The sequence below is a fragment of the Bufo gargarizans genome, unplaced genomic scaffold (assembly GCF_014858855.1).
Source record: "Bufo gargarizans isolate SCDJY-AF-19 unplaced genomic scaffold, ASM1485885v1 original_scaffold_903_pilon, whole genome shotgun sequence".
Taxonomy (NCBI): Eukaryota; Metazoa; Chordata; class Amphibia; order Anura; family Bufonidae; genus Bufo; species Bufo gargarizans.
Genome location: NW_025334750.1, coordinates 34,261 through 46,528, shown reverse-complemented (window position 1 = coordinate 46,528; position 12,268 = coordinate 34,261). Strand labels below are relative to the sequence as shown.

Genomic DNA, 12,268 nt, shown 5'->3' with positions numbered 1-12,268 from the left:
GCTCGGGGGCAGGGACGTAACATGTGGCTGTTTGGGGGGCAGGGACGTAACGTGGCTGCTCGGGGGGCAGGGAAGTAACATGTGGCTGCTCGGGGTGGCAGGGGCGTAACATGGCTGCTCGGGGTGGCAGGGACGTAACATGGCTGCTCGGGGGGCAGGGACGTAACATGTGGCTGCTCGGGGTGGCAGGGGCGTAACATGCGGCTGTTTGGGGGGCAGGGACGTAACGTGGCTGCTAGGGGGCAGGGACGTAACATGTGGCTGTTTGGGGGGCAGGGACGTAACATGTGGCTGCTCGGGAATCGGGTGTAACATGCGGCTGCTCGGGGGGCAGGGGTGTAACATGTGGCAGGGAGGTAACATGCGGCTGCTCGGGGGTGTAATCTCACACCTGGAATCTAATTGCTCTATTTCAGGAGCTGTGGCCCGCCCTGTGCCTGCACCTCGGAGAAGACCACTTCCTGTAAAGCTAAGTGACGCCCCCTCGGAGCCTCCGGTCCCCCGCCCTCGCAGTCGGCTGTTGCAGGCACGTTCACATGATTTCTGCACTTTTATTCCTCAGGTGTCAGGTTGTGGTCTGGGTGGAAAAGGTTTTGCTGAGTGGCTCAGTGGTGGGCGCGTGCTTCGGGGTCATTCCTGCCGCCTTCACCTCCGTTATCGCCACCAAATGGGTCATGGCTCCACCTGGTGCTACTGCTTTACTGATCCTCCCGTCCACCCTCACGTCATCTACTTACATCCTATGTCATACTCCAATCACACCTAGAACTGCAGGTAAAATTGTACAGTTTTATCATGTCTTCTGACTGCAGATCTGAGTGTGAATAGAGCATAATACATGGTGTAACAGCAGAATTGCTGCAGCTCTGGCTGTGACTGGAGAACATGTAGTAGTACTGGTGAGTGCAGCCTCCTGTCTCTATGGGGTGAATGCAGTGGGTTATGCTGCACTGCCTGGTGTGTGGGGCGTTGCCCTTTGGTCACCCTGTACATGTTATGATGTTTGGTTGCAGCTGTCCCCATTTGACAATCCTGCGGTGCGTCCACCACTTCCATCCCTCGCTCATCAGGACGGTGCAAAGAAGCAGATGCAGCGGCGGAAAACCCTGCTGTGGTTCAAGGAGACGCAGGCCAAGAAGGTGCTGGACGGTGGCGAGTTCCCGCCGTGGCTGCATGGAATGATCTCTCGCAGGTAACGCCCATCAGGGGGGGGGGGGGGATACCGACGTCGGACTCGCAATCCTTTCTGAACTAATCGGATTCATCATGATGGAGACGCCGGCGGGGTTACTGGGCGTCATCATTAGGGGCAGCTACAGGGTGGAGCTATGTGTATAGGTACACTATACTACCGCCATACCAGCTTCCTGCAGGGACATGAAGATGATACCTTAGGTAGGTAGAATTAGTGGGAACTAGGGACAGCATAGGGGCAGCTACAGGGTGGAGCTATGTGTATAGGTACACTATACTACCGCCATACCAGCTTCCTGCAGGGACATGAAGATGAGACTTTAGGCAGGATTAACGGGTTGTCATTAGGGACAGCATAGGGGCAGCTACAGGGTGGAGCTATGTGTATAGGTACACTATACTACCGCCATACCAGCTTCCTGCAGGGACATGAAGAGGAGACTTTAGGCAGGATTAATGGGTTGTCATTAGGGACAGCATAGGGGCAGTTACTGTGAGTGTGGGCTTGGGCCATGTGTGTATACATATATACTGCGGGACGCTCTGGTAGACAGGATTAGCGGACCAGTACAGAGGCAACAACAAGTTCTTTGGATCAAACCGTTCAGTGTTTTATTCACACTTTAGGCAGGTGACAAAACCAGCAAAGTGTCACCTCGCGGTGCTGGTGGTAATTCACACCGTGCGGCACTTCTGCCTCAGAGTCCTTGCTGACAGCAGCACCGACCGGTTTTCACACCAAACAGGTATCAAGCCTTCATCCAGACACAGGCTCCCAGATCCCAACACAGAGACCTGGCTTCTCAGCCCAGCTGCCTCTTTAAGGACAGCCAGGTGCTGCCAAAACCCGGACCGGCATTTGACCTCACCGGGCTGTAAATCGGCCCAGTAGCACATGCTGGGAGGAAAATACCTGATTTCCCAGTGAAAACCTCTGTGTCACAACATACACACACATGGACACACGCCATACACCGCACATACACACACACAGACATACGCCATACACACGCCATACACCGCACATACACACGCCATACACCGCACATACACACGCCATACACCGCACATACACACGCCATACACTGCACATACAGACACACCACATACACACACATAGACACATGCCATACACACGCCATACACCGCACATACACACGCCATACACCGCACATACAGACACATGCCATACACCGCACATACACACACATACACATGGACACACACCATACACCGCACAGACACACGCCATACACCACACATACACACACACACACGGACACACGCCATACACCACACGGACACACGCCATACACCGCACATACACACACACATGGACACACGCCATACACCGCACATACACACGCCATACACCGCACATACACACGCCATACACCGCACATACACACGCCATACACCGCACATACAGACACACCACATACACCGCACATACACACGCATAGACACATGCCATACACCGCACATACACACGCCATACACCGCACATACACAAGCCATACACCGCACATACAGACACATGCCATACACCGCACATACACACACATACACATGGACACACACCATACACCGCACAGACACACGCCATATACCACACATACAGACACATGCCATACACCGCACATACACACACATACACATGGACACACACCATACACCGCACAGACACACGCCATACACCACACATACACACACACACACACGGACACACGCCATACACCACACGGACACACGCCATACACTGCACATACACACACACATGGACACACGCCATACACAGCACATACACACACACGCCATACTACACACATTCACACTTTTTTCAGATCTGTTGAGCAGTTTATCATAAAAATCCTATTTTGCGCAGAATAGCGGCCCCGCCCTGACACATTCTGCCGCAGCTGGGGGGGTGCGTCCTTTCTGCCGCAGCTGGGGGGGTGCGCCCTTTCTGATGCAGCTGGGGGGGGGTGCCCTTTCTGCCGCAGCTGGGGGGTGCGCCCTTTCTGATGCAGCTGGGGGGGGGTGCCCTTTCTGCCGCAGCTGGGGGGGTGCCCTTTCTGCCGCAGCTGGGGGGGTGCCCTTTCTGCCGCAGCTGGGGGGGGTGTGCCCTTTCTGCCGCAGCTGGGGGGGTGTGCCCTTTCTGCCGTAGCTGGGGGGGCGCCCTTTCTGCTGCAGCTGGGGGGGGTGCGCCCTTTCTGCCGCAGCTGGGGGGTGCGCCCTTTCTGCCGCAGCTCGGGGGGTGCGTCCTTTTTCAGTACCTGTTGCAGATTCACAGTAGCTATGACTGGTGACCATTTCAGTAGTGGACAAGTCACAATAACAAAATTTAGATTTGGTTTCGATACCATAGAAAAGTATTGCGATACTGGAGAATGTGACCGATCAGGACGGAGATAATACCGCAGCATGCTACAGTTTTATCTCCGGCCAAAAAACCTGAACACTTGCCGGAATGCCGGATCCGGCATTTTTTTCCATAGGAATGTATTAGTGCCGGATCTTTTTATTTAATAGCTATTTCCCCCCTTAGGGGCCAGAACCTGGGATCTTTAGACCCCTTGTCCTGTTCCCCCTGATAGATCCCTATGATGGTGACTAGGACCTCACACTGTCCCTGCTGCCCTGGACTCTGTGCACTCAGCAGGGAGCGGACCATGGACGGCTTTAGTAGCGTCCTGGCTGCTATGGTAACCGATCGGAGCCCCGCGATTACACTGCTGGGGCTCCGATCAGAAGCTGCCACCGCCACCAATGAGGGGGAGGGGCCCAGAGGCCGCACTACAGGTTTTCCAGAAGAGTAAAAATACTATTTTTAGCTGGGGGGGGGGGGGGAGTACGAATTTTGGGGTAATCTATACATATATAAAGAAGTATGTGTATATATATATGTATGTATATATGTGTGTATGTATATACACTCACCTAAAGAATTATTAGGAACACCTGTTCTATTTCTCATTAATGCGATTATCTAGTCAACCAATCACATGGCAGTTGCTTCGATGCATGTAGGGTTGTGGTCCTGGTCAAGACAATCTCCTGGACTCCAAACTGAATGTCAGAATGGGAAAGAAAGGGGATTTAAGCAATTTTGAGCGTGGCATGGTTGTTGGTGCCAGACGGGCCGGTCTGAGTATTTCACAATCTGCTCCGTTACTGGGATTTTCACGCACAACCATTTCTAGGGTTTACAAAGAATGGTGTGAAAAGGGAAAAACCTCCAGTCTGCGGCCGTCCTGTGGGCGAAAATGCCTTGTTGGTGCGAGAGGTCAGAGGAGAATGGGCCGACTGATTCAAGCTGATAGAAGAGCAACGTTGACTGAAATAACCACTCGTTACAACCGAGGTACACAGAAAAGCATTTGTGAAGCCACAACACGCACAACCTTGAGGCGGATGGGCTACAACAGCAGAAGACCCACCGGGTACCACACATCTCCACTACAAATAGGAAAAAGAGGCTACAATTTGCACGAGCTCACCAAAATTGGACTGTTGAAGACTGGAAAAATGTTGCCTGGTCTGATGAGTCTCGGTTTCTGTTGAGACATTCAAATGGTAGAGTCTGAATTTGGCGTAAACAGAATGAGAACATGTATCCATCATGCCTTGTTACCACTGTGCAGGCTGGTGGTGGTGGTGTAATGGTGTGGGGGGTGTTTTCTGGGCACACTTTAGGCCCCTTAGTGCCAATTGGCCATCGTTTAAATGCCACAGGCTACCTGAGCATTGTTTCTGACCATGTGCATCCCTTCATGACCACCATGTACCCGTCCTCTGATGGCTACTTCCAGCAGGATAATGCACCAGGTCACAAAGCTCCAATCATTTCAAATTGGTTTCTTGAACATGACAATGAGGTCACTGGACTAAAATGTCCCCACAGTCACCAGATCTCAACCCAATAGAGCATCTCTGGGATGTGGTGGAACGGGAGCTTCGTGCCCTGGATGTGCATCCCTCAAATCTCCATCAACTGCAAGATGCTCTCCTATCAATATGGGCCAACATGTCTAAAGATGCTACCAGCACCTTGTGGAATCAATGCCACGTAGAATTAAGGCAGTTCTGAAGGCAAAAGGGGGTCCAACACCATATTAGTATGGTGGTCCTAATAATTCTTTAGGTGAGTGTGTGTGTGTGTATATATATGTGTGTGTGTATATATATGTGTGTGTGTATATATGTATGTATGTTCTGTGATCACTCAATAACGCAACCATTGATTTCTACGACACTCGGTGTACACATCCTTTGCTACCTGGAAAGAAATCTTGCGGGGTCTCTGCTCTCCAGCACGTACTGTTCCTGAGATATTCCCAAAAAATGCAAATATGGCACATCACATGACCTACATTAGCCAATAGAAGCCTGAGGTCTTTCTCCTCATATCCCAACTGCCATACACACGGTCACATGTCCCTTATCAGCCAATAGAAGCTCACAGGCCCTTAGTCTCCACATACACACATTTTTACTCCATGTTTCCATAACAACCCAGCCATTTTTCTTTACTGCTGTAGGTCAGCTTTAAAGGGGCAGGGTGCTGTAGAGGTTACTGTAAAAGGGGCAGGGTGCTGTAGAGGTTACTGTAAAAGGGGCGGGGTGCTGTAGAGGTTACTGTAAAAGGGGCAGGGTGCTGTAGAGGTTACTGTAAAAGGGGCGGGGTGCTGTAGAGGTCACTGTAAAAGGGGCGGGGTGCTGTAGAGGTTACTGTAAAAGGGGTGGAGTGCTGTAGAGGTCACTGTAAAAGGGGCGGGGTGCTGTAGAGGTTACTGTAAAAGGGGCAGGGTGCTGTAGAGGTCACTGTAAAAGGGGCAGGGTGCTGTAGAGGTCACTGTAAAAGGGGCGGGGTGCTGTAGAGGTCACTGTAAAGGGGTGGGGTGCTGTAGAGATCACTGTAAAGGGGGCGGGGTGCTGTAGAGGTCACTGTAAAAGGGGCGGGGTGCTGTAGAGGTCACTGTAAAGGGGCAGGGTGCTGTAGAGGTTACTGTAAAAGGGGCGGGGTGCTGTAGAGGTCACTGTAAAAGGGGCGGGGTGCTGTAGGGGTCACTGTAAAAGGGATCGGGTGCTGTAGAGGTAACTGTAAAAGGGGCGGGTGCTGTAGAGGTCACTGTAAAAGGGGCGGGTGCTGTAGAGGTCACTGTAAAAGGGGCGGGGTGCTGTAGAGGTTACTGTAAAAGGGGCAGGGTGCTGTAGAGGTCACTGTAAAAGGGGCGGGGTGCTGTAGAGGTCACTGTAAAGGGGTGGGGTGCTGTAGAGATCACTGTAAAGGGGGCGGGGTGCTGTAGAGGTCACTGTAAAAGGGGCGGGGTGCTGTAGAGGTCACTGTAAAGGGGCAGGGTGCTGTAGAGGTTACTGTAAAAGGGGCGGGGTGCTGTAGAGGTCACTGTAAAAGGGGCGGGGTGCTGTAGAGGTCACTGTAAAAGGGGCGGGGTGCTGTAGGGGTCACTGTAAAAGGGATCGGGTGCTGTAGAGGTTACTGTAAAAGGGGCGGGTGCTGTAGAGGTCACTGTAAAAGGGGCGGGTGCTGTAGAGGTCACTGTAAAAGGGGCGGGGTGCTGTAGAGGTCACTGTAAAGGGGGTGGGGTGCTGTAGAGGTCACTGTAAAAGGGGCGGGGTGCTGTAGAGGTCACTGTAAAAGGGGCGGGGTGCTGTAGAGGTCACTGTAAAAGGGGCGGGTGCTGTAGAGGTCACTGTAAAAGGGGCGGGTGCTGTAGAGGTCACTGTAAAAGGGGCGGGTGCTGTAGAGGTCACTGCTATGGGGGAAACTGTCAATATCTTTTAATGACACACAGAAACATGAAATGAGATGAGATATCCCCGAGCTAAGCCGCGCCCTCCTGCTAGTCTCTTATATACACATGTGATGCACAGTCGCACAGAACGTTCTGAGGATATTTCTGCAGGAACCGTCAGTCTCTCTGCAGAAATAAATGTAGACGATTTTACATTTATCCAACATCATACACTGAACATAAGACACCGCGGCACCTGAGGGGTTAACTGCCGCTGATCGCAGCTCCCTGTCATAGAGGTCGGGTGCCGGCTATGTGGATCTGCCGTCGGTACCCGCCTCCTGTATCTGTATTAATGGGTTACTTATCTTCATTGGTGGCGCAGTGGCCACAGTCACACCCCTCCTCCGCCCCTCTCTCCTCTCATTGGTGGTGCAGTGGCCACAGCCCCTCCCCTCCTCCGCCCCTCTCTCCTCTCATTGGTGGCGCACTGGCCACAGTCCCTCACCTCCTCCGCCCCTCTCTCCTCTCATTGGTGGTGCAGTGGCCACAGCCCCTCCCCTCCTCCGCCCCACTCTCCTCTCATTAGTGGCGCACTGGCCACAGTCCCTCCCCTCCTTTGCCCCTCTCTCCTCTCATTGGTGGCGCAGTGGCCACAGTCCCTCCCCTCCTCCGCCCCTCTCTCCTCTCATTGGTGGCGCAGTGGCCACAGTCCCTCCGATCTTCTGCCCCTCTCCTCTCATTGGTGGTGCAGTGGCCACAGCCCCTCCCCTCCTCCGCCCCACTCTCCTCTCATTGGTGGCGCAGTGGCCACAGTCCCTCACCTCCTCCGCCCCTCTCTCCTCTCATTGGTGGTGCAGTGGCCACAGCCCCTCCCCTCCTCCGCCCCACTCTCCTCTCATTAGTGGCGCACTGGCCACAGTCCCTCCCCTCCTTTGCCCCTCTCTCCTCTCATTGGTGGCGCAGTGGCCACAGTCCCTCCCCTCCTCCGCCCCTCTCCTCTCATTGGTGGTGCAGTGGCCACAGCCCCTCCCCTCCTCCGCCCCACTCTCCTCTCATTAGTGGCGCACTGGCCACAGTCCCTCACCTCCTCCGCCCCTCTCTCCTCTCATTGGTGGTGCAGTGGCCACAGCCCCTCCCCTCCTCCGCCCCACTCTCCTCTCATTAGTGGCGCACTGGCCACAGTCCCTCCCCTCCTTTGCCCCTCTCTCCTCTCATTGGTGGCGCAGTGGCCACAGTCCCTCCCCTCCTCCGCACCTCTCCTCTCATTGGTGGTGCAGTGGCCACAGCCCCTCCCCTCCTCCGCCCCACTCTCCTCTCATTAGTGGCGCACTGGCCACAGTCCCTCCCCTCCTTTGCCCCTCTCTCCTCTCATTGGTGGCGCAGTTGCCACAGTCCCTCCCCTCCCTCCTCTCATTGGTGGCGCAGTGGCCACAGTCCCTCCCCTCCTCCTCCCCTCTCTCCTCTCATTGGTGGCGCAGTTGCCACAGTCCCTCCCCTCCTCCTCCCCTCTCTCTTCTCATTGGTGGCGCAGTGGCCACAGTCTCACCCCTCCTCCTCCCCTCTCTCCTCCTCCCCTCTCTCCTCTCATTGGTGGCGCAGTTGCTACAGTCCCTCCCCTCTCTCCTCCTCCCCTCTCTCCTCCTCCCCTTTCTCCTCTCATTGGTGGCGCAGTTGCTACAGTCCCTCCCCTCCTCCTCCCCTCTCTCCTCTCATTGGTGGCGCAGTTGCTACAGTCCCTCCCCTCCTCCGCCCCTCTCTCCTCTCATTGGTGGCAGCAGCACACGGGGAGGGAGACACTGCTTTCATCTCCCCTGTGCTGCTGAGAGCAGTACCTGCCATGTTCTGTGATACTAGACGGTGCAGTAGTGCAGCCCAGTATCGGTAAAAGGCAAATCCCGGTATCGAATCGATACCGTTACAAAAGTATTGATTGGGTATCGATAATTCGATACCCAGTGCAACCCTAGTAGAGAGAACACTTTTATACCAGAAAGTACATTCCTCTCCCACGCGGTAATGTCTCTCCACAGTGCCGCCCATTATGGTAACTGACTTTGTCCAACTGCAAATATTTAAATATTTTTTGAAATTAGTTGACGAAAATTGTCTTCCTAAAAATGCCTGTGTCCCTGACCCGTCGTGTGTTGCTGTGGACTTTGAGAATTGTTTCAGAAAAATCAAGTAGTGGAGAGCCGTGAACCTTTTTTTTGTCATGCACCAGACGGTCTCAGCGGCAGGGATCAAGTGTTTTGAGATTAGGCCGTCAGCTTTGCAGAGGCCACCAGATTTCAGTATGGACAACAGCCGCATCAACAATGTCATCCCCTAATATCTATATTAAAGCAGTCACTCCTGCTGATGCAACAAGGGACATCTGGCAGAAGAGCAAGAGCTTCCACGTTTTGCTTCCTGACCTCCTGAACAGTGGCAGAACGGGCCCAGTTTGCTTTGGTGTACTGTCTTCTCCAGCTTCCAGTGTACTTGCCCTTGAGGTTCTGCACTGAAATTCTGCTGCTCCTATAATTTTAGGGCGCTTGTTCAGAACAAGCCACCGTTTCTTCCGATACAATTGTGTGTGTATGAACACTGGTAAATATCTGCCCCCAATAAGGTAAATTTTGGGAAGCTTTGGAATACGATAAAGAACACACATGATGGAGAAGTGTGATATTGAACACGGTGTTTGTTAACGCCGCCAAACATGCGTGTAAATCGGACTCACTTATCCCTACTAACAATGGATGGATTATCCATTGAGCAGACGGAAAGTGACCTCTTGAGTGTAATGGGATGTTGTGACTGTTAATGGATCCTCTCCTGAGCGGGTGGATTGTGACGCAGTTCACACTTTACTGTTACCTTGCACTTTGTAGGGACGCTGAGAATCTTCTGACAGATAAAGAACCGGGAGATTTTCTCGTCCGAATCAGCCAGACCCGAGCGGGATACATCCTGAGCTACAAGTGAGTGCTGTCCTGCTGTAGAGGCTCTGCCCACAGTGAGCGCTGTAGTAGAGGTTCCGCCCATGCTGCGCTGTGTAGTAGAGGTTCCGCCCATGCTGTGCTCTGTAGTAGAGGCTCCGCTCACGCTGCGCTGTGTAGTAGAGGCTCCGCTCGTGCTGTGCTGTGTAGTAGAGGCTCCGCTCGTGCTGTGCTGTGTAGTAGAGGCTCCGCTCTTGCTGCGCTGTGTAGTAGAGGCTCCGCTCTTGCTGCGCTGTGTAGTAGAGGCTCCGCTCGTGCTGCGCTGTGTAGTAGAGGCTCCGCTCGTGCTGCGCTGTGTAGTAGAGGCTCCGCTCGTGCTGCGCTGTGTAGTAGAGGCTCCGCCCACGCTGCGCCGTGTAGTGGATGCTCCGCCCACGCTGCGCCGTGTAGTGGATGCTCCGCCCACGCTGCGCCGTGTAGTGGAGGCTCCGCCCACGCTGCGCCGTGTAGTGGAGGCTCCGCCCACGCTGCGCCGTGTAGTGGAGGCTCCGCCCACGCTGCGCCGTGTAGTGGAGGCTCCGCCCACGCTGCGCCGTGTAGTGGAGGCTCTGCCCACGCCGTGCCGTGTAGTAGAGGCTCCGCCCACGCCGCACTGTAGTAGAGGCTCCGCCCACTCTGCACTGTAGTAGAGGCTGCGCTCTGTAGTAGAGGCTCCGCCCACGCCGCGCTCAGTAGTAGAGGCTCCGCCCACGTCGCGCTCTGTAGTTAAGGCTCCATGCACATTGCATTAGATAATATTCATTCTTTCTGCACTGCACTATGTATAATCCACTATGTATAATCCTCTGTGCTGCTGTGTCTCCTCCTGGTAGATCGCCCTCCCGGTGCCGCCATTACATGGTGGACGTGCTCTCCAATGGCTGTTACGTCATCCTCGGCGAGGAGCGCGCTCACACCTCACTCATCACTCTAGTGAAATTCCACCAAAGAATCGGGATCCAGCCGTACGGGGAAATCCTGAGAGAACCGTGTGGGAAGGTGAGAGGACGGAGCCGAGCATCATCACCTCCCCCATCATTCCTGACCCTATGAGATCACAATCTAATCTCCCTATCACACACAATGTATCACTCCCATCATCCCTGACCCCTGGAGCTCACAGTCTATCTTACACACTAGATGACAACCTGGGAGCCTGACTATGCGGAGCTGTCGTTTCTGAGCAGGACGCTGTCTCTGGGAGATGAGAACGGGTGCTCTCCTGAGTCGTCGGGGGTCTTGGAGTCGGTGAAGTTTCCACATCATTACCACAAGTCAATCCGCAGAGCCATGCGTGAGATCCAGCAGGTGGGGGTCTCATTACTGGTGGAGGTCTCTGCTGTCCTCTGTCTCGTGTACTTATCAGTGCTGCCTAAGCCCCATCTCTTGTGATCTCATCTGATGTCATCGCATTTGGTCACTGCTCTCAGGTGTTATGTACTATTTCCCTGGATCTCGTCAATTGGGGTTCAGCCTGTAATGATTGGACGGGTGTCTAATGCTGTGTCTTCTCTCCAGGCTTCTCCTGTCCATATGACCAATAGTTGGAAAGCAGAAGAGCGCAGACCATCTGCAACGTAACGGGCCGAGCGTCCCAGAGAGCCGAGGAGCCAACAGAACCATCTGCCTCCCTAGTTAGGGGGGAGGGGGCTGACTTCTGCTGCCCTGAGACCAGCACTGGATCAGCCCTGTCCTGCCATAACCCAGCCCCTGTGAGTGGTGGACGCAGAGGACCCCTTCTCATGGCTGGGACTGTGGTTCTCTGTATGCCCTGCCACCTCTTGGTGGGTCAAGACTCCATTATTCTAGATTCTGTGATTTCTAGTTTTTTCTCTTCAATGTGTAAATGTCATAATAAAGTAATAAGATGTCACGTGGAAGGGGTGTGCTCTCTGCTCCTGGAAGTCTCGTCACATAGGATGAGGGTGTATGGTGCTTTCTGCTCCAGAAGGACTTCTCACATGGGATGGGGGCATAGGGGTTGATGGTGCTCTTTGCTCCTAGAGGGCTTGTCACATAGGATGGGGGGGCTGGGTGGTGTTCTCTGCTCCTGGAGGTCTTGTCACCTAGGATAGGGGGTAAGTACGGATGGTGCTCTCTGCTCCTGGAGGTCTTGTCACCTAGGATAGGGGGTAAGTATGGATGGTGCTCTCTGCTCCTGGAGGTCTTGTCACCTAGGATAGGGGGTAAGTATGGATGGTGCTCTCTGCTCCTGGAGGTCTTGTCATCTAGGATAGGGGGTGAGGGTGGATGTTGCTCTCTGCTTCCAGAGGACTTGTCACATAGGATGGGGCATAGGGGTGGATGGTGCTCTCAGCTCACAGAGGACTCGTCACATAGGATCGGGGTGGATGT

General features: G+C 54.0%; 1 protein-coding gene across 1 annotated transcript in view; it reads left to right on the top strand.

Moving 5' to 3' along the window:
* LOC122924216 (myosin-IIIb-like) overlaps positions 1–11,789 on the top strand; it is a 64,955-nt gene extending 53,166 nt beyond the window's left edge. The window contains exons 22-27 of the mRNA XM_044275136.1: positions 417–526; positions 1,014–1,192; positions 9,827–9,916; positions 10,747–10,912; positions 11,054–11,221; positions 11,432–11,789. Of these exons, the coding sequence (XP_044131071.1) occupies positions 417–526; positions 1,014–1,192; positions 9,827–9,916; positions 10,747–10,912; positions 11,054–11,221; positions 11,432–11,494 (776 nt within the window). The 3' untranslated portion in view covers positions 11,495–11,789. The remainder of the gene's footprint in view (positions 1–416; positions 527–1,013; positions 1,193–9,826; positions 9,917–10,746; positions 10,913–11,053; positions 11,222–11,431) is intronic.
* The last annotated feature ends 479 nt before the right edge of the window (positions 11,790–12,268 follow it).